The sequence below is a fragment of the Branchiostoma floridae genome, chromosome 13, assembly GCF_000003815.2.
Source record: "Branchiostoma floridae strain S238N-H82 chromosome 13, Bfl_VNyyK, whole genome shotgun sequence".
NCBI classification, from domain to species: domain Eukaryota; kingdom Metazoa; phylum Chordata; class Leptocardii; order Amphioxiformes; family Branchiostomatidae; genus Branchiostoma; species Branchiostoma floridae.
In genome coordinates, this window is record NC_049991.1 from 15,527,226 (window position 1) to 15,547,617 (window position 20,392).

Sequence of the window (20,392 nt, forward strand, 5' to 3'; positions counted from 1 at the left end):
CATCCATTTTTTGCATAGGGAGGGGAGGTGGACTAAATAGGTAAATATGAGGATTTGATCTTTAACAAATGTTGGCCTTTCTAGGTAACTAGGGCACCTGTCAGGCAATGGTCCTAAATGCCTCTTTTTATTTCACTATCTGGGTTGAAAGAAACATACTTAGATGACCTAATACTCGAGATACAGGCCTAGCTGTCCAAAGCTGCCTAGGCAGACCCACGTAATGACTTGTCTCATCGTCAGTAAAGTCAAAGTCAGGTATCAAAGGACAATGGTCACATAGAGTGTGACCGACAACAACTAGAAACAATTTAAAACTAGCGGCAACTACTGACAGGAGGATGCAGAAATGGGTTTTGGCTTAGCAGTATCACTAATTCTGGATACATGTAAATATTATAGCAGTGACTTAGTGAGTTTCTATTGAACCTACGTGTATGCAGTTCTCGTAGGTGCCACACAGTATGTGGTGGTTGGTGATGGCGATGGAGTACACACTGCCTCCTGATGTCTGCAGTACATGCACACACTCCAGGCTCTTCAGGTCCCAGATCTGAAACACACACAAAAACTTAAGTCTTAAAGTTTCAGGTGTTTGCAATATTCATAGTAAGACATGAAGTTTCAACTAACAGCTAATTTGTCTAACAGGAAGACAGTGCCCGTTTTTTCGGACAAATGGAATACAGAAAAGGGGAAGTTAAATATACGAGAAGTGCAAGGGAAAAAAATGACAGAAGCTTTCCTGACTGCCCTTGGTTACTAAAGTAACTTTTTTTATTAACATGTCATTACTATTGTAACTGATGAAGACTCAACCAACATTGCTCAAAAGACACAATACAGACAAAACGGGCTGTCTACAACTTGAAATTATTTTTTCCATCCCAATCATTGTTTGGGAGCCCATTTTGTTCATTTTCATTGTTAAATCTGTCATTCTAAGCGTACTAAAATACATTTGCAACAGTTTCACGTCTTGAAGTTCAGATTTTTGGACCGGGGGGGTGAGATTTCTGTCCTTCCTAATGATCAAATTTCTGTCCCAGGACAGAGAAACGGGTTCAAGAGACAGCCCTGACTGTTGATTGAAGCATTCTGTGTACCTTGATGGTCTGGTAGGACCCGCTGTACAGGTAGTGTGTGGAGGCCACCAGGGCTCGTACCCAGTGGTTCAGTCCTGTCAGCTCTCTCTTCAGCTGCAGGGTGTGGATGTCCCAAACCTGGGGAGAAAATAAAACTGTTGTTAAGCTGGTGTCACATAGCAGAAAAGTAATGTGTGAGCTCTCTGCAAAGGGCATTTTCGGCAGCAAAATGTACGACCTGGGTTGGACAAGTCTACTAGCCCAATTATCCTGGGCAAGTGAAAATGCTGATCGGGCAAAACACATGTCCTACTCCACTTGCCTGTACGGACTCCAGGAAGAATAGTGGAACAATATCACTAATGGAGATCCAAATATAACAAACAAAACAAAACAAACACTTACTTTGATGGCCTTGAGCGAGCCGCTGAAGAGCAGGTTGTTGGAAGCCACCAGGGTGCAGACTGGGTTATCATGGGCCTGGATAGTCTTCATGTGCTCCAGGGATGGGATATCCCAAACCTGAGGGGGAAGGGATAGAGAAAAGTGAGACACTCATGCCTAGGTCACATTTCCAAACTGGGGCCTGGCCAGGCAGCTTTCGGGAATGAAAAACATGACATAAAAGACACCAAATACACAAAATGTAAAAAGAAGATACATTTTTATTTTTCGTTTCCTAAAACAACCCGGCCGGGCCCCAGTTTGGAAATGTGACCCTAGCATTATGAAGACTACATGTAAAATGATACCAAAGTCCTTGTGTGCCAGGAGCATGATACACAAAAGAACAGTTATCTAAAGACAACAATTAGTAATAGCAGGTACTTGAATCAAGGAAAAGAAATCTGAAAATAAAAGACAACTATAATACTACATTTTAAGAGACTGCCTGATTTCTGAAGTTAACATGCAACAATCATCAACAAACAGACTTCTGCTAGATACATGCATCAAGGCCCCCTAAACCTCCCTTCATAAAAAGATCATAACTGAAAGCCTTTCTTACCATGATGGAACAGTCAGCAGAGCCACTGTACAACTTGTTGCTGAAAAGAATGAAAATTTTGCTCAAATAACGACAACTCACTTTTTATCGATGTACACCTACACTGTTATCAAACAGACCATCACCTACATGCTGTACTTAAGCCAGTGTCACATGGCAACCTTCTGGCGATCAACAAATTTGGCTGACTGTTGTCTACGGTGAAGTCCACTTACACGTAAAAGACATAGTATTACCTATTTACTACCCTGCCTTGATACTACCTAATACTACCCTGCGCCCACCATACCAAAGAGGGAAGGGAAGGGTAAATCAGGGATAGATATCTAACCAGTCTCTAGGATTAGTAAGAAAAGAAAAAAGGAACCAAAGCCTGGTGCCACAACTGCACTTTTTCAACCCCTTCAACTCCTCTGGCATGCTGTGGTTTTACTCGTTATGTCTCAAACCCTGTCATTGGTTAGTTTTATACATGTAAGTCAAACTGTCAAGTCAATCAATTTCTTTAACCAATCAAAAGACACTTTTTTTACTGTTGATGTCTGCTCAAAGGCAGCATCTTACCAGTGAACAATTCAATAAAACCCACACACTTTCCGAACTTCCACTGATGAGGCAGTCTGAACATAATATATATAGTATATATCTTTTGCCAGAGGATGAAGACATTGAAAGAAGGCATGTTTGTGCCTGTGATCTACCCATGAGGAGGTCCATACTTGTGGATACAGAGGGCTAACACAATGCCTGTGTGTCCCTCCAATGTTCTCTGGCACTTGTAGTTGGTGCATGTGTCCCAAACCTGCAACAGCCAGATGTAAATACTTTAAACCTCTATAACAGGTTTAAACCTCCACAAAAACTAAAAGGAGAATACATAAAATTTGATGCAGTAACTTAAGTGTCATGCCTGTTCAACATTTGTACATTTACTAAAAACAAAGGTTTAAACCTCCACAAAAACTAAAAGGAGAATACATAAAATTTGATGCAGTAACTTAAGTGTCATGCCTGTTCAACATTTGTACATTTACTAAAAACAATGATGTCAAGAACATTGTATTTGAATCTGAATGGAATCTACATCCTCAAAGAGAAGGGAAAAAAAAGAATGTTGTGTTCCTTACCTTGATTGTCTTGTCAGAGGACCCACTGAACAACAGATCCCCATGGACACATAGTGTCCAAACAGGTCCCTACAGACAACAGATTATACAACATTGGTTCATTTTTTCAAAATATTATACATATCTACAACAAGCTCTCACAGGAAAAGAGTACAAGTTCTCATATCAAAAAATGTTATATCACTTAATAGGAACTGGAGGCAAATAACGTGCTCTACAATGTACCTGATGACCAACATAAGTTCCCTTGCATCTGAAGATCTGTTGAGGATCCAAAGCTGGAAGATATAGGGATCAACAGTTCATACAACAAGCGCAATAATAGAATGAACACAAAACATACATATAAAAGCATCACAGATCTAGTCTAACACAGAAGTTTGACTTCTTGCTTGAAAATGTAGGACAGTATGGGTTTAGCTATGGTCGGTTTGTCAAAATGCACGGGGAATATAAATTTGTCTGGGCTACTCAAGCGTCTAAACAGAGGGAATCTGCTTTCTATGTAACTAAATGGAGTATTTCTATCATTGACACACATACTATAATCAACAATGAAGTGCACTAAATACATCAGTAACATTTCAGCTAGCGACAAGAGCATGTTGAGCTAACTCTATCAGACTAAAGACTGAAACAGAATTGTCACTACTTCTTCATCCAAAATGAATGACAGCAATACAACAAGAAGGTTTTGAGCACATCATACCAAACTACAGACAGGAATGCTTAATCAGGATTGACTACTTCTCTATCCAAAATGAATGAGAAAACTACAGCTCAAGTCTTTGAGAAACTTACTTCCTACAACTCCAGTGTTCAATCTTGCATTGATGTGAGAGAGCTCATCCTGTGTTGGAAGGAATACATGTTAGAAATCTAGCAATTACTTGATTAAGATTGTCATCACGTCTTAGAAATATGTCTCAGAAATCTAATAATCCTTTTTTATTATTATCACATAACATGAGAGTTCAATACAACACAGAATGGTATGAGTTATTAATAGATATTCCATTGAAATACTTCATTTTTAATGGGAAATTCAACTGGAGAATTTCAACCAACATCGGTATGTTGTAAAATTTTACCATGAGTTTGTTAATAACAATACATACATGCCACATACAGAATGACATTAATATGATTGTGATACCCTCACTTACACTTACATTGATCAGGGCACAGTCTCTTCTCGACTCCATGACTTCATCTTGAAGTTTATTACAGCTCTCGTCCAGCACATCTATATTTAGAAAACGCAGTCATTAGAAAACAACGTATCATATTTCACTTCCTGGTGGCAGACTCTAAAACCAGCTTCAGGAAGGAAATGTTTAAGATAAACACACTAAAACACCTTAAGTTTAAACTTGACTTCTCATAACAAAAAAGTGTTAAGTATAAGCTTTGAATCCATTCAAGGATGCCTAAACAATGTTGATATAATAAATACTAAAAAACTCTACTCCAACACCAAGGCACAGAGCAGGAACAGTGTTTATGCTAAAAGTTTGATGCTCACATATCACATACAACATGAAGTTGCTGTCCTTGATTCCATCTTAATCAGGGCATTATATACATTGTAAATTTGTCAATGTTTCTGGTTCTTACCATGTAGTTTGCACATTTTTTGGTTTTAGTCCTGTTTCATATGTTCAATTTGATGATTGTGCCTCTACCATATGTGATTGTTTATTACAAGGTGTACGGTCTAACAGGGGTGAACCTGCTGGACAGAGCAGCATGAAAGGAAAGTGTGAAGATTAGCCGACTGCTGCCTACCCGTGTCAGGGATCCCAGCAGCAGTGTAACGGCACTGAACTTTAATCCAACACATTCCAACAAATTCTAAACTGAACCATGAATAAACAAGCGGGCTTTAGCGCATTCTGGAAACTGTTTAGTGCATTGTTTACTATGTTTCCCCGGCCATTGCTACACACGCATTGGTCTGCCACTTTCTGTTGTGTCGCGAGAAAATAACATTTCAAAGACAGTGTAACTGATAGCAAGTCCTTTGGGATTCTATTCCCAGTGGAACTTTAATCCAACACAATAATATAACAAGGCTGTTTATCTATGGATTTCATATTTACAACGACAAATTAGTATCAATCGGCAGGCACTTACTCAAGGTTAAATTGGCAAATCGGCATGTCAGTAAACTGCTGATAGCAGCGATCAAAACACGGCACGAAAATGCATCAACCAGCGGCAAATCCGTTCTGCTGTTCCACTACACAGTTATGACGTTCTATGAAACTTTTCATCCGTTGTTTGGTCAGCAAATGGTGGCAAAATACGTTGTTTGTGAATGGTTCCCCAAAAATATCCCCGCAAAACACAGTACAAACTCCCTACAGCACGTCCCCCATGTGGGGCTGTAATAGTATCGCCAGTGAGATCCGTCCTACTGGCCTTTGGATGTGATCACTTTCAAAAATAGGGGTGAAGGGGCGTGCTGAAATATGATTCAAAATGGCGCGTGTTCGGATTTCCACTGAATTTGCGTAACAAAGCCTGGCCCTGTACTTTAAAGAGGGATACTTCAAGGCATGTTGGTTGTGTTGGATGGACAGTTTATTGATATTTCACTATATTTACTGTCATGATGATTGTGTAATGTGAGGACGAAGAGTAGGGTTGCTTGAAATTACAATCGCTGCCCTCCTCCCACGGCTTGATTAACAGCATGAAAACATACCAGAAGATTGATTAACTTGTCACTGCAACATGCGATCTTTGTGAGCTCAAACTTACAAGGTTTTAAGTCGTATACCTTACTGGTCTTGTAAAGCACTCAAAAGAATTTGCAAACCGGAGCTAGTTTTTGACTGACAGATGGGTTCTGAAAAGTGTTGGATTAAAGTTGCGTTGGATTAAAGTTCAGTGCCGTTACATACTATTCTATGAAAAACCATTAAAAAAACCAAAAGTCTTAGTTCCTTTGTCTTACCCAGTTTAACCTCCACGGACTTCTCGAGTGCATCTATCTTCTCGGAGAGCCTGCCAAGCATGGACCTGAGGAAGGCGATCTCCTGGTCCTTCTGTGCCAGCTGCAGCTGCATCTCACGCATCTTGTCTTCTGTCTGCTGCAGAAACTCCTTAATGCCCTCAAACCTACAGGGGTGGTAGACAACCAAAGTAAAAAAAAAGGAAAGTGATCTTGATCCAGTTTGACTTCACTGAACTTTCTGTCTGCTACAGGGACTCTTAAATGCCCTCAAACCTGCAAGAATGGCATTTGTTTCATTGTTTGCCAAGGTTTTATAAGGTTGCCTCAATCTTTTGATTCAAGGACTTTTGTTACAGCATAGTCTGAGTTATTCAAGTCACTGGCAACTCTTTAGCACCCCAAACAAACATGTCCCACATGCCAGCCAACAAATTTTGGAAAACCTCACAAATGACACTTGCATATTTTCTCCTTTTGAGGGAAATTTCACCTGTCTACATTTTATAAACAAGTAAATTTCATCCAATTGACAGCTTTACAGGTGAAATTTTTGCCCATTGATCTGAACTGTGCTTAGACCTGAACTTGTGGAAAATTCTGTATCTTATAGTTATTGCCTTCCACCAACCCACCAGCAGTTGCACAGGTATAACTTATAAGGAGGAAGTAAGCACCAGTCCACCTACCTGCAGATGTTAGTCAGGTGGTGCGACACATCACTGCTCGTACCCACAAACGTGCATCTACAGTAAGAAAAACAAAGTAGTCAGAGTAAGCATTGAGAATATTGTAAAACTTAAGATGGAAAAAAATCACACCAATTTCCTTAAGAAATTTCCTCCCTTCAAAGCCTCCCTGCTACAAGAGACACAGCAGGAAATCAAATTTGAGCAGAGTAATGACGTTCTCTGCAGGAAATGGGTTCCTTTTACTTGGTACAGGAAATGAAGCCATTGCCAAAGCAACCAGGGAGGTTGGAGAGGGTTGACTGCAAAGATGGCATGGTGCCAAAGAAAGATGCGCACAGGTGCACATGCATACAGATGTACATGTAGCTATGATAATGCATACCTAAACTGAAATCCTCTACTTCCATGGCATTTACTGCTTTGCAAATTTTGGCTCAATAGGACATTCGTAGCACAAAAAGTGCAGAACAGTGTCAAGTCTAAGATTATTGACAAGGGCAGATACTTACCCATACTTGTGGTGAGGACATCTGATATGATCACACTGTTTCAAGTGTTCCTCCAGTTCCTGAAAGAGTACACCCAAGTCGTGAATACTTTCATCAGGTGAGTAAACAAAGCTGTTTATGCTCATCCAATGTTTTTCACCTGCTGGCATTTCCTTGGAGGGTCACAGCTGGTCAACCGAAATGTTGGCAGGTGAAAAACATTGGCCAGGACACACTTATATGTACATGTACCTAAAGAAAGAAACTAAGATTGGCTTTAAAACTTAGGCTGTTTCTTGTCTGAAATATCATGATCAATACTAGTACTCTGTCCCTCTTTATTCTAACTTTCATTTGTCTGCAGATTTGATTGCTACGACTTTCATTTTGTAATATCAAAAACATGCCAGATTGCCCTGTATTGAACTTAACAATCAAAGAGCTTTTCTACCAGGCACACTTATTACAAGTAACAATCAATTGTTCATATTGTTTCGTCAAGGGACACAAGATCTATGACAAGGAACATTTCAGGGTGAGTCAGAGGACTAAGTGAGATATGATACAAATGCTGCCTGATGACTTACCATTCTCTTCAGCGGGGGACAGTTAGGGTTGTTTGGACACGACACGGGTGCATATCCACAGGATGCCTCATGCTCCCTAGGAAATAGGACATGATATTTGTCACAAAGACAATGTAATGCTTAATTTCATTAACTCATTTTATAGCAGCATATCAAAAAACAACATCAACTTAAAAATCAATTTTTTTTCTCAATATTTTTACAAAGAGAATGTCACAATGCATGCATCATCCAGCTATTCCTTCTTACTTTAATAGAAAGCCAAGGAAGTGCAAGATAACATAAAGCAACTGGATATACCTTGGACATGGATTTGAGACATTTCTGGTAGTATCCACTACCTATCAAGACTAAAGTGATTGATCAAGAGCAAGATCTATAGTGCAACAGAAACCAAACACATTTTTTTAAATGAAGAAAATGTAACAGGGAATTTTTTCCTTACTTTCTGGCATTGACCCTGACCGTCATGGGGCAGCCCCTGGGGTCCAGCTCCCACTCCCCCATCTTGCCGCCGTCCGCTTGCTGGCAGCCATATTTACAGTGGATGAAGAGTTCTCCTATCTGCTCAGACACGGCTATGTTCGCTACCACCACCGATAGCTTACTGTCGTCCACAGGACACTTTTCTACAGGACACACAATTACAATACCAAATATTACATAAACATTACCACTTCTTTCAAACCCCTCATAACTTTTTTTCCTAAACATACATATCTTCTTTCTGCTCTGACACTGCTATGTTTGCTACCACCACTGACAGCTTACTGTCATCCACAGGACACTTTTCTACAGGATACGCAATTATAATACCAAATAATACATATGTACATTACATTACTGCTTCCATTAAACCTGTACAAACTATTTTTTGGTCGCATGCTTTGGTCGCATACAAATCATGCATGCAAAAGCATGTATTAAGATGTATACATGTATGACTACGAGTCCACATACTAATCTACATGATGGAAGGGAAGAAGGAGGGAAGGAAGACTGCAGTGTAACTATGGCACAGCCTCATTAGTCGCAAGGGTTCCCACTGGTTATTCTTTAAGGTGGGAGTTAAGGTATCGCTCAAACCTAACAACAGTGAAATTACAGTCATCTAGTTATAATAAGTACAGGTTGATAGTAATGCATAGCCATGTTGAGATAAGAACAGGGTAAAGTGTTATGGCTATTTTATTTTAGTTAAGTAACTGTTTGTGGTCTCACCATTTGTCTTCATGTTGACACACCACCTACAGAAAGTGTGCTGCATGGAAAACAAGAAATTGGACCATGAGACAATTTTAGAGTAACTGCTAGGTAAATTTGAAATTAAAGTAGCAAATACCATATCATCTTATGATGAGAATAATACTAATACTAGTAGTTTACCATTTGACTATCGAGGCTTCAAGTTAAAGAACAGGGCTTGAAATACTAGCTGCATATGCAGTTTTGTGCAGCCAAAATTGGAGCTGTACAGTGTATATTTAATCTTAACTGTTGATGTACCAGTGCACAATATTTGTGTAAGGTTTTGCTGACATTCTACTTCATTCTATACTGTGCACACAATATTTCCTCTGTGCACCTTTTATGTTACTGTTAGGCACACCAGCGCACCTATTCCCAAAAATTCCGAGCCCTAAGTGTAAAAATGTTGCCTACCCCACATGTTGTAATGACGGCATCTTTAAAGACCCTCTCACACAACAAGCAGAACAGCTTGGATGATGGCGTCTCTGTAAACACCAAGGGCTCCTGTAACAGAAGACATGTCAATAATCATCTGTGGTCCCAAATATAACATGGGCATCTAATTTGATTAGCGCTGATTATGCTCTGTAGACGTATTGATCTTTACATTATACAAGTGTCAATACCACAGCATTCGAACAACCGTACATATTGATAAAACCTAATAGTGTATCACCTAATGAGTTTCATGCACAAGGCTATTTTCTACCATGAATGACTGGTTTATTAGCGCCAAACAAGTGCGCATGTACATGTACAAATCCTTGCAGCCACACAAGGCTGAATTGGTGTAACGATACATAATATATTTGTTAAAAACTTCATTAAGACGCGTTCAACAATGATACAATATAAGGGAGTGTGCTATTTTTGAATCTGGATGATTTAAACTGTGTGTAGTTGTCCTTTGAATTGTACGTAGTTCCCTGCCAAGAACACTTCCCGGTTTCGGGGGTAACCAGACAGAGAATAGTGGAGACTTAGACACAGACAGTGCAAATTTCAAGCAAAGACTATGGCGTCTTAGGTACAGGGAAGTACCATGATGTGTACTTACATCAGACATTTCTTCTTCATTATCACTGTCAAATGACTGGGACTTCTGCCATGGATAGTTTGGTGAGCCCTCAGCTACTGCAATACAAGAGGGTAAGTTCTCTTGACAAGAGTATACAGAGTTTTTACTGACAAATTCATGTTTCTTACCTAGTACGATGTCCATTCTGGCAATATTTTGCTCTGTGACAGAATTGTTTTTGACAAAAATAATACCAACTCATTCCCTTTGATATGCTTGTGTCAACGATCAAATAAGATTTTACAGGCTGACAACATATCTTAAAATGATACTTAGCAAACTTCACTATTAAATCAAATCTAGATGTAAATATATAAAATAAAAATGAAAGATTGATACATTGTTACATGTGAACTTCATTTGTAGAAAAATGGATGTTACTGCAGAACTGTCTGATCAGTATCAAGTTATAATTACACCATACCTAGTGTTGTGACTGTGGAATAACCTGGTCCAAAGGTTGTCTCCAGTCTCCTTGATGGCTGCATAGACATAGAAAAAAGAAAGGACTCGGTGAATTAAGCAGTTTTGATAACACTGATGTTTACAAATTTTACGTGTCATTCGTTAACTTTATGTGGGAAAACGAATCTTCAAGATTGACATAGTGTCCCTCCAATATATCTTGGATTAACACAAAATGATATTGATAATATGGCTTCTTGTAACTCGAACCAAGGAGGTTGCTTGAACACAGCTATGAAGTACTACTGTAACGTTACTGGTATAGTAACTGCATACGATGGCGCTGGTTTTTCTTTGTCACCAAATTGTTAAAATTGAACATGCCAGGGTGAGATAATCTTCTTAAAAGAAATTTCACAAAAGGTATATACTGTATGTTGGACCTACAGTAGGAGAGTCGGTGCCACTCCCACTTCCCGCCCCCTCCTCAGCGGAGAGCTGCTTGCTGGCCATACTTGGTTCAGGTGTGACAAAATGGCAATCTTCTGTCCATTCAGGTCTGGGAAAGAAGACGTCAGTTAGCATTGTTGTTTTAATGACATGAAACTTTGCTATACTTCTGGTATAACAGTAGGGACGTGGAGTAATGTGAAATTACACCTTGTGTGACTGAAGTAGAACAAACAACATGGAATCAGAAAGACATAATTAAGCCTCACCAATGAGACACTGTCAGACAGACCACATGTTTTTAGATTGTTAAAATCTGTTGTATGCGCTGCATTGTGCAGTTTTATATGCCATATAACATAAGTGGCAAGTGGCAACCAGGGATTTGCGTTGATTTCACCACCTTAAACATGTCCATACACGACTGTCACAGCAAGACATGCAAATCAAGAAATCATGGACTTAAAATTGACAAATAATTTCTAGTTACCAAAGGTAATTTACAGCATGTCTTAACGTTTCACACCAATCACAGTACGTTTGTCGCCTAATGTGATGGCTGATAAGTTTCATGCCGAACGTTTCCTTGAGCTAACGCCCCTCTACCAAAGCCGGCTTGTCTAAACAGAGATTCAACTTTCACTATCAAGATGACCATGCCAGAAAACTGTCATTCCCCCCCTCGACCCTCCCCCAACAAACACACTTGCAATGTCTTTATAAATGCAAAATCAGGTCGCTTTGCACCATAACATAAGAGCCGACAATAAAAAACGTCTTACCATTCCAACGAGGTGCTTTCTGCCTGGTATCAAGGAAACATGTTTCGTTAAATTCCAAAGTCTTGACGACAACCTGACCAAGTCTTCTGTTTCTCCTCAGTTTTTTTCCTGCTTCCGGATCTCGGAGCTAATTTGGTGTCACGTGATAACTGGGCAAGAATCTCGCGAGACCTTTGGAGTATTCTATTGGACTTACTTTTTAGGGGAAAACTTGTCAAGCAGTATACTACAAAGTTAGAAGAAAACAGATAAAATATAAATCGTTTTAAGCAAATATTATTAACATTCCTAAATATTACATTTTATCAATTCTTACGCAATAAATCTACCCAATTGAATGATTTACAGATGATATAAGATTTATCTTGCTATTTCAGACACCTACGTTTGGTATAGTCTGGGAACCCACGAGGAGTGCCTCTGCCATCTGGGTTTTTGCGGTCCTTGGCGGACAAATCTTCATTTTTTTGCCGCCGATTCAGTAGGATTACTGGACAAACATGGCTCATTTCAATCCTCCGCAGATTCAGGACAACCACAATGGCTGGGGACCGTGCGCGATCCCGGAAAAATTCAAGGATATGCCGTACCAGCCGTTCAGCAAAGGGGACCGGTTAGGAAAGGTGAGGGGGAGGGGGGCATGTTGCAATCCTGTCTATGGACATCACGACGTGTGGATCTCATCAGATTTTATCCTAATTAAAGCTCATGCGACATTCTTTGGAATAGATTAAACTTGTTCATGTCAAGCATACAAGAGACGAGATCTCTCTTGAAATGTTCAATTGCTTGTCGAAAAAGAAAATTTTGCTCTACTTTATTTTACACAAATACTTAACATATGGCGGGAGGTTGGTCTTTGCAGGCATGGAAGCTAGGAGATTAAAAAAAAAAAACTGCCCTTGATAAAACCAATTGCAGCGTTACATTTATCGTTACTACCAAAGCATAAATCATTCTGACCACTGAAGCCACTTCTTCAGATTTAATAAAAGCACATTTTTTTATGTATACCACAGGTGCGCATGTCAAAAATTATTTTCCACATAATTTTGAAGAGCAGCATTACCTGTGTGCTGCATAACTGTTTGTCAGTTTTATATAACGTCCGTGGGTTATGCTACTCTGATAGCAGCCTTACCATGAGTTGTTCTTAAAGGTATTATGATAATGATGATGTTGACATGAAGAATGTTATTTCTTCCAGGTGTCTGACTGGACTGGTGCTACCTACCAAGACAGGAGATACATCAGTAAGTACCAGTACAATCCTAACACATATAGTCAGATTTATACCTACACATACATTAGAAGTCACATGATATACATCTCTACCTATACAATTATGAAGCAACACCCATAGCGTGGCATTACGCTGTGTAAGTTTTGCCCTAATGTGATTGGTGGTGGTTTGAGTTTGAGTTTAGGACATTTGCATGGTTTTGGTGTATTTTTGACATCATGTTATTATCGTGACTTCTTGTGATGAGGATGGTCATTTGTATCTGTTGCAGACAAGTACAGCTCCCAGTTCGGTGCAGGGAACCAGTACTCCTACTACCACGAGGAAGACGAGTCGTCCTTCCAGCTGGTGGACACCACCAAGACACCCAAGCCTCTGTACCAGCGCAACAGGCAGCGTTACAACCAGGTAGGCTTTACATTCCTATAAAGCAGTGTTCTAGCCAGCCTGAATTTTTTTTCTGTCCCAGGATTTTGAATTGAAATTCTGTCCAAGGTGCGACGATCCAAGGGGGTCTGGGGGTATGCTGCCCGGGAAATTTTTTTAATCTAGACCCTCTGAAATGCTATTTCCTTTATTTTGAGGCGCAAATTTTCCTGGTAGAGTCAGCTTGGTTCAGCTTGGTAGAATCTTTACATGCTGGAAGGACAGATGCTGGCTTGAACCCTGCTAGTCTGCTACAAAGTGATATCATCATGGGAAAGTTTATAAGAATTAAGATTGAAAGTTCTACTTACTTCTGAGAGTTCTTTCTATTGTTGTGGAGTATACCTGACACTTGACACAGCAATATTTCATTCCAAATATAACACCTTTTGTCTTTTTTTCCCAAAGCAACGTAACATGCGCCGGGAGCGCGAGCGTCGTGAGCAGCAGAGGGCAGCGGCCCAGAGTGCTCCACTGTCCAAGACACAGAAGAGCAGGGAGAGGTGGGTAGCAATACCTCTTTGGTACTTCTCTCTTGGAGAGAAGAAAATAGAAGCAATAGTAATAGAAATACAAAATTTTTGCTACTTTTTAGAAAATACGTTGTAGAGAGGAACACTTTTCTTGAGATATCAAAGCCTTCTTTCTATCCACTTGCAAAGTGTAAAGAAATATTATTCCAAATGGCATCTAGTATAGTGAACTGCCATCGTAGTACTGTAGTATTTTATCATGTCATAGGCAAGGATTTTTTTCTGACTCCCTGGATGCTGTACTTTCCTCAGGGACAGGATGCGACTGCAGAAGAAGCTGCAGAAGCAGTTCGGTGGTCGGCAGAGGTGGAACGACAGGAACCAACAGGTTTGGTTTCATCACCCTTCAGAATAACTTCAACAAGTTTTCATGTTAATAGCATGAAAGTTCATCTGTGTTGGTAGAATTCATTATAGAAAAAATGCTAACATTTTACTTCCAACACTGAAGCTAACTATAGGGACTTAACCCTCTAGATTTGTGGTCATTCTCTGTCGACCTTGTTCACAGAATGTTCTTCTATCTCTTGCTGGCTTATATTATCCAAGTGGGCCCACTCAGCCCCTCGCAGTGAGAGGTTGTGTAACAGAGACTAGTATGACCCATATTTTGAAAGGATATTCACATTGATTCATTATGTTTATCCTTAACCATTCGTAGGTGCAGACAAAGAATCGCGATGCATCCATCGAAGTCCGTCCAGATTGGAAGGTTCTTGAAGAGATGGACTTTCCTCGCCTTACCAAACTTCGCATGCCAGACATCGATGAACCTACTGAGATGTATGAAGTCTTTTTGATTGTTAAACCTACTTTAAGTAACTTTGAAGAGATTCATTAGTCATGTATGAGCACAGTTAATAGGAATTTTTCTTCTAACAGTGATGTATTTTTAAAGGTAAACACATGTACGCTCCTCCAAATTTTTTACCTAGTCTTGCACTCTAGTGAGACTAGGTCAATTCTGTGAACAAGATGGACTGATAGCCATCGAAAATTTGGAGGTACGTACGTGTGTCTACCTTTTAAAATAAATTGTACTGTTGGAAGAAAAATTCTTATTAACTACTTTAAGTTATTTTTTCCGATGAGTCAGGAGGATTAACATAACCACTAACTTGTACTTACTGCTATTTCCCTATCTCAGTGTCCAGTGTGGCGTGCTGGAGTACTATGACAAGTCGTATGACCGCGTGAACACCAAGAATGAGCGACGACTCGCTCGTGTCAACCGCATCTTCCACAAGGTCACTACCACTGATGATCCAGTCATTCGCCAGGTCAGTCAACTTTCTAAGTGTACATCACGCCTTTTGCAGCTAATCAGGGCTGTCTCCAGGACCCGTCCTTCCGTTCTGGGACAGAATTTTGCCTGTTGGGATGGACCAAAAATTCATCCTGTCTGTCCCAGAAATCTGAACTCCATGACAAGAAATAAATGAGAATTTACAGAGCAGTAAAAGTATTGATTATCATATAAAAAGGAGGCAAAAATGTCTTGTGTATATATGGAAAAAAAAGAAGTTAGTCCTTCCCACATCACTCAAGGTGTAGAAAGAATTGTCCGTCTCTATTTCTTTAGCCCTAGCCCTAGCTTTGTGCAATCATTACAGTAGGGGGCTAGTGCACTGATAAAGGTCTGTGTTCAACTCCCATACACTTACCCATATGCTATACCCACCTGTATGTACAGAATATACTTATTGCTATATTTGTATGTTTCAGATTGCCAAGAGCCACGGCAACGTTTATGCCACGGACATCATCCTGGCCACCCTGATGTGCTGCACGCGCTCCGTGTACTCCTGGGACATCGTGGTACAGCGCGTCGGATCCAAGCTCTTCTTTGACAAGCGAGACGACTCAGAATTCGGTAAGGCCTAGGAGAAAATGTTGTTTCCTGTTTCCGTACCTACCCTAGAAAAACCTGTCGACCCTAGACCTTTTTTTGATGGGCAGTGGAGTCACATAGTTTCCAGTTAGAATTTTTATTCAGCCTGCTTCCCATTGAAGTAAAAACACTGCTTGTCCTATCTAATGAAGGATAAATGTATCTATTATGCACGAAATTAAAAGACAAGTGTCTTCATGCATTTCAGTGTACTTTGTTCAACTGTACTGTAATATGTCTCACTAGAGTTTTGGTCAGCCGAAAGAAAATTACAAGGAAAAAAAAAGACATTGCCTACCTACCAACCCTAATTTTTCCAGGACTGAAACAGGAAACACAACACTTTTTTCCCTAGACCTGAGGCGTCTAGACTCCAGTCTTGAAATGTTTTGTTTTTACCAGTCCTGTGGGAAGATTCATTCAAACATTATAGTATTCATATTGAACTTGTAATGATATCAGCAATTAAGCATCTCAATGTATGAATGGTCAAAATTTCTATGTATGCACCAGACAAATCTTCTCAGGTCTTTGAATATCATACTTGTATGTCTTCATTTTGTCTCCAGATTTGGAGTGGCACAGACAGTTGGAAAGATTGATTGAAAATTAGTATATTTATATTGTTGTAATCATGTTAGCGATGAAACAGCATAATGTAGAAGTCATGAAGGCGCTTACTCGTATTGAATACCTCATATTTCTTCTTTCCTCCACCTTTGCCCACCGAGCCTCACGTCTAATCTGTCTAAAGGTGCCCAAAACACCTACGGACACTTGCCACTAAGACTCGTAACTTTTTTCCCCCAGACTTATTGACTGTGAGTGAGACAGCCACAGAGCCCCCTCAGGACGAAGGGGCCAGCATCAACTCTCCCCGTAACCTGGCCCTCGAGGCCACCTTCATCAACCACAACTTCTCCCAGCAGGTGCTCAAGATGGTAAGGAAGAAAAAAGTATGTATCACCATTTTCATTATTTTCTATCCTTTCCCTTCTCTTTCGTTCCCATCCATTTGCTTTGATTTGATCATTTTTTTCTCTTGAATAAGTTGGATTTTTTGGTTAAATTATATCAGTTGTCCTTGAGGCCATCCATTTTGTACAATGGTTTGAATTAACCTGTTTTATCATCATGTTTGTTCCTTAAGTTTGTTCACAACCTTTGTTGAAACCATCCTGGAAGGTTGTATAGGTGTGGTATTTTGTATGTTATTTCAAATGTCTTGTATAAATGATGTTCCTCCTACAGGGAAGCAGTGAAGTCTACAGATTTAACAAGCCCAACCCGTTTGTGACCGATGAGGACGAAGGTGAAGTGGCATCAGTGGCATACAGGTTTGTAATGGTTTGTTTGGTTTTCCCCCTGGACTGTGAAAGCTTGTACAGTAGTTGTACCTAATTTACCACAGTAGAATTTGAATTTGAAGGTATTTTTGATAGTTCAGTCCTATAGTCATCAAATAGAATGGACAAATACTACTTAGCAACATCTACACACATGAAGTTGAATGCCCTTTTGTATTTACGAAAAGGAACTCAAGAAAGATCTTCACAGCACTCACGAGTTTTAGGAGGAGAGAAATTATGGAGTCTTTTGATTCTTACACAGGTACCGGAAGTACAAGCTAGGAAACGACATTGAACTTGTGGTGCGTTGTGAACATGACGGGTCCATGCTGGGGCCGAACGGAGAGACCCAGTTTATCAACATCAAGACTCTCAACGAGTGGGACTCACGGGTGGGTAGCTATCTATTGCTTTAAACTCATACATCTGTATCTATATAGCATTTTATTGAATCAGGGACTGGACTATGTGATAGGGACCTAACTGTAATTATGAGTGATAGATCACACTGGAAGAGAAACTTTGTTAATGCTACAACTCAATAAGAGCATGACTATGTATATATGTATGTAAGCTGATGGTCAGGGATGTTTATGATGTTTTTATGGGCAGTGTTGTGAGAATATGTTGCTTTTATCATATTCTGCCTGTGGCTAAATGATGGACAAAGAAATAAGACAAAGTATTGTTGATGTAGTAATTGTATTTTTTCAACTGGCAATGCATCACCCTTAAGTTAACTCTTGGTCTTTCTGTCCTGTCTGTCGAACCTATTGAGTACAAACTAAAGTTGTATCTGCTTGCTGATGTCTGCTGTAATACCAGACCATTGTTTCTGTGGCCAGTTGGGTAGAGATCACCTACAGTCTAATCCATTTATGATGTTGGAAGAATGTATGGAGTCAATTTATTAGAAAGAAGATAGTTTTTTATGTGGTTGAGAGCCCTAGGTCCTTCTACATTTGTAGTTTGTGTTAAAGTTGTATCTCCTGTCCTCACAGTTCAGTAACAAGAATGTAGAGTGGCGGGCCAAGCTGGACTCCCAGCGCGGAGCTGTGCTGGCCACTGAGCTGAAGAACAACAGCTGTAAGCTGGCCAAGTGGACAGCTTCTGCTGTCCTGGCTGGGTCTGATGCACTCAAGCTGGGGTGAGTAAGCTCCCAAGAACTGTACTTAGTGTCGCACGTGTAGAGAAATGCATGCTTGCAGTCCAAATTTTCTGTAAATTAGACATGTTGTATGTTATATCCATGTTCAAACATATTGTACCATGAGATGATTTCTGTGTCTTTTTTGACATCCAGATATGTTTCTTTGGATATCTTGTAGGTTATCCATATAAAAACATATACTATACTGTCGATGAAGGTTAGAAATATACCATTAGGTGATTTCTGTGTCTTTTTCTTTTGGTGTCATCCAGATATGTTTCAATGTACGAACATATACAGGGTTAAGGTTAGACATTCAAGTAATAAAATACACAATGCAGAAGTCACTCGAACAACAGATTGATTTGGCATACTAAAATGAGATTTCTGTCTTTTCCCCTCTGTTGCCATCCAGGTATGTTTCCCGTGTTAACGTCCGTGACTCCTCCAAGCACGTGATCCTGGGTACGCAGCAGTTCAACCCGCGGGAACTGGCGGCCCAGATCAACCTGGACATGCAGAACGCCTGGGGCATCGTGCGCTGCATCATCGACACCTGTATGAAGCTGGACGAGGGGAAATACCTCATCCTCAAGGATCCCAACAAGGTGTGGTTCTTCTCTCAGTGTGGGAGAAATCCTGTCTATAGTTGAGCACCTGTCCACATTTTATTTATTGGTCCCTTGAGTGGTTCTCTTGGGGATGTTTGAGTGTTTTTGGATACAGTTTGCCATTTGTTCAATTGTCTGAGCATTTTCAGTTTGTTCCTAAGTTAGGATTTGTAGAGAGAATGTTGGTGATTACCATCTTCAAAATCTAATGCACCCTGTCTGAAAGACTGCTTAAAATTCATTACCAAAAAGACCAGTACCTGTGGAATACAATAGTGCAGTTTGCTTCCAAGCTAATACTAGAGCATCTAAATCTTGAAGCAGTTTCTCCTCCCCACTGCAGATTTTTGATACTGCAAATATGTTCACTGTATGAGTGCTGTACTGCAGCGTTGTTTCAACTGCCATTCAAAATGCCACAAAAACTGCCGTGTATCTAACTGAAGATATGGTATTGAAGAGTTGTTGTTAACAGCAGTTTGTTTCCTCCAGCCTGTTGTCAGGATCTACGGCCTGCCTGAAGGAACCTTCAGCTCTGATGAGGATGATGAGGATGAAGAGGAGTCAGATGAAGAGGATGATGATGATGATGATGAAGATGACGACGATGATGATGAGAAAAATGGTTAGTTTTTGAAGGATGGAACACCTGCTCAAAGTCAAAGTCAAGAAGAATACTGTCACCAGTACAACCATGTGTTCACGTAGCACCAGGTCGTTTAAAGTCACCAGCTTCACAACTTCACCACAAAGTCTTGTCATATCACCACCTAACAAATTTTGCATGGATTAAACCGACTACTGGAAATTACCATTAGTACAAGTTACTCAGCATGCTAACAGTTTAAGTGGGCACCTGTAACACTTACTCAAACAGCATACCTTTTTCCTCAGTTGACCTTTTTATAGTAAACTTGCTTATGCCTGAGCATACATAAATTTTGCACCAAATAGTCTTTTTCTTGCAAGGTAAAAGTTTATTGAACTGTAAGAAACCTTTATTGCAAGTGTCTCAGTACATGAACTGCATTGCAAAGGAAACAGCTTGTCTTGGGTGTCCGCAGTAAGGATAGGAAGTGTTGTTAACCATGCCTCACATGTTTCAACAGATGATGAGAAGAAGTAACTCCAGTCCCCTGCAAGATGGAAGAAACGTCGCAGTTTCTTCCTGTTTGAAATGAAGTAGTGCATCTCCTAGTGCATGTGTAGTTAAACTAATGGCATGGTAATCTGTTGCTAGAAAAGCTGTAACTTGAATTGAATTGGAAAAATTTTG

At 40.0% G+C, this 20,392-nt stretch overlaps 2 protein-coding genes across 2 annotated transcripts in view; one reads left to right on the plus strand and one right to left on the minus strand.

Annotated features, from left to right (window-relative positions):
- The window catches only part of LOC118429095 (E3 ubiquitin-protein ligase TRAF7-like), a gene marked incomplete in the record, with an annotated part of 15,556 nt that extends 3,500 nt beyond the window's left edge, over nt 1-12,056 (minus strand). Inside the window, 20 exon segments of the mRNA XM_035839469.1 lie at nt 434-553; nt 1,107-1,223; nt 1,491-1,607; nt 2,095-2,134; nt 2,814-2,896; nt 3,222-3,290; nt 3,447-3,499; nt 4,023-4,071; nt 4,394-4,467; nt 6,184-6,347; nt 6,870-6,926; nt 7,382-7,440; nt 7,948-8,023; nt 8,393-8,576; nt 9,169-9,208; nt 9,610-9,702; nt 10,256-10,332; nt 10,701-10,758; nt 11,129-11,240; nt 11,914-12,056. Coding sequence (XP_035695362.1) covers nt 434-553; nt 1,107-1,223; nt 1,491-1,607; nt 2,095-2,134; nt 2,814-2,896; nt 3,222-3,290; nt 3,447-3,499; nt 4,023-4,071; nt 4,394-4,467; nt 6,184-6,347; nt 6,870-6,926; nt 7,382-7,440; nt 7,948-8,023; nt 8,393-8,576; nt 9,169-9,208; nt 9,610-9,702; nt 10,256-10,332; nt 10,701-10,758; nt 11,129-11,194 — 1,596 coding nt within the window.
- A 246-nt stretch (nt 12,057-12,302) lies between these two features.
- On the plus strand, nt 12,303-20,355 carry LOC118429096 (eukaryotic translation initiation factor 3 subunit D-like). The gene is made up of 15 exons (XM_035839470.1): nt 12,303-12,536; nt 13,121-13,166; nt 13,428-13,564; nt 13,991-14,085; nt 14,368-14,443; nt 14,777-14,898; nt 15,263-15,395; nt 15,841-15,988; nt 16,817-16,962; nt 17,258-17,343; nt 17,618-17,747; nt 18,357-18,502; nt 18,921-19,113; nt 19,609-19,741; nt 20,226-20,355. Exons 1-15 carry the CDS (start codon nt 12,414-12,416, stop codon nt 20,240-20,242), a joined length of 1,731 nt encoding a protein of 576 aa, XP_035695363.1. The 5' UTR covers nt 12,303-12,413; the 3' UTR covers nt 20,243-20,355.
- The last annotated feature ends 37 nt before the right edge of the window (nt 20,356-20,392 follow it).

Bases quoted from the DNA above. Each gene is read 5' to 3' on its own strand.
- LOC118429096 (XM_035839470.1), top strand. From the start codon at position 12,414: ATGGCTCATTTCAATCCTCCGCAGATTCAGGACAACCACAATGGCTGG. The intron at 15,396-15,840 runs GTCAGTCAACTT...TGTATGTTTCAG, and splicing joins ATGATCCAGTCATTCGCCAG to ATTGCCAAGAGCCACGGCAA. The intron at 17,748-18,356 runs GTGGGTAGCTAT...CTGTCCTCACAG, and splicing joins TCAACGAGTGGGACTCACGG to TTCAGTAACAAGAATGTAGA.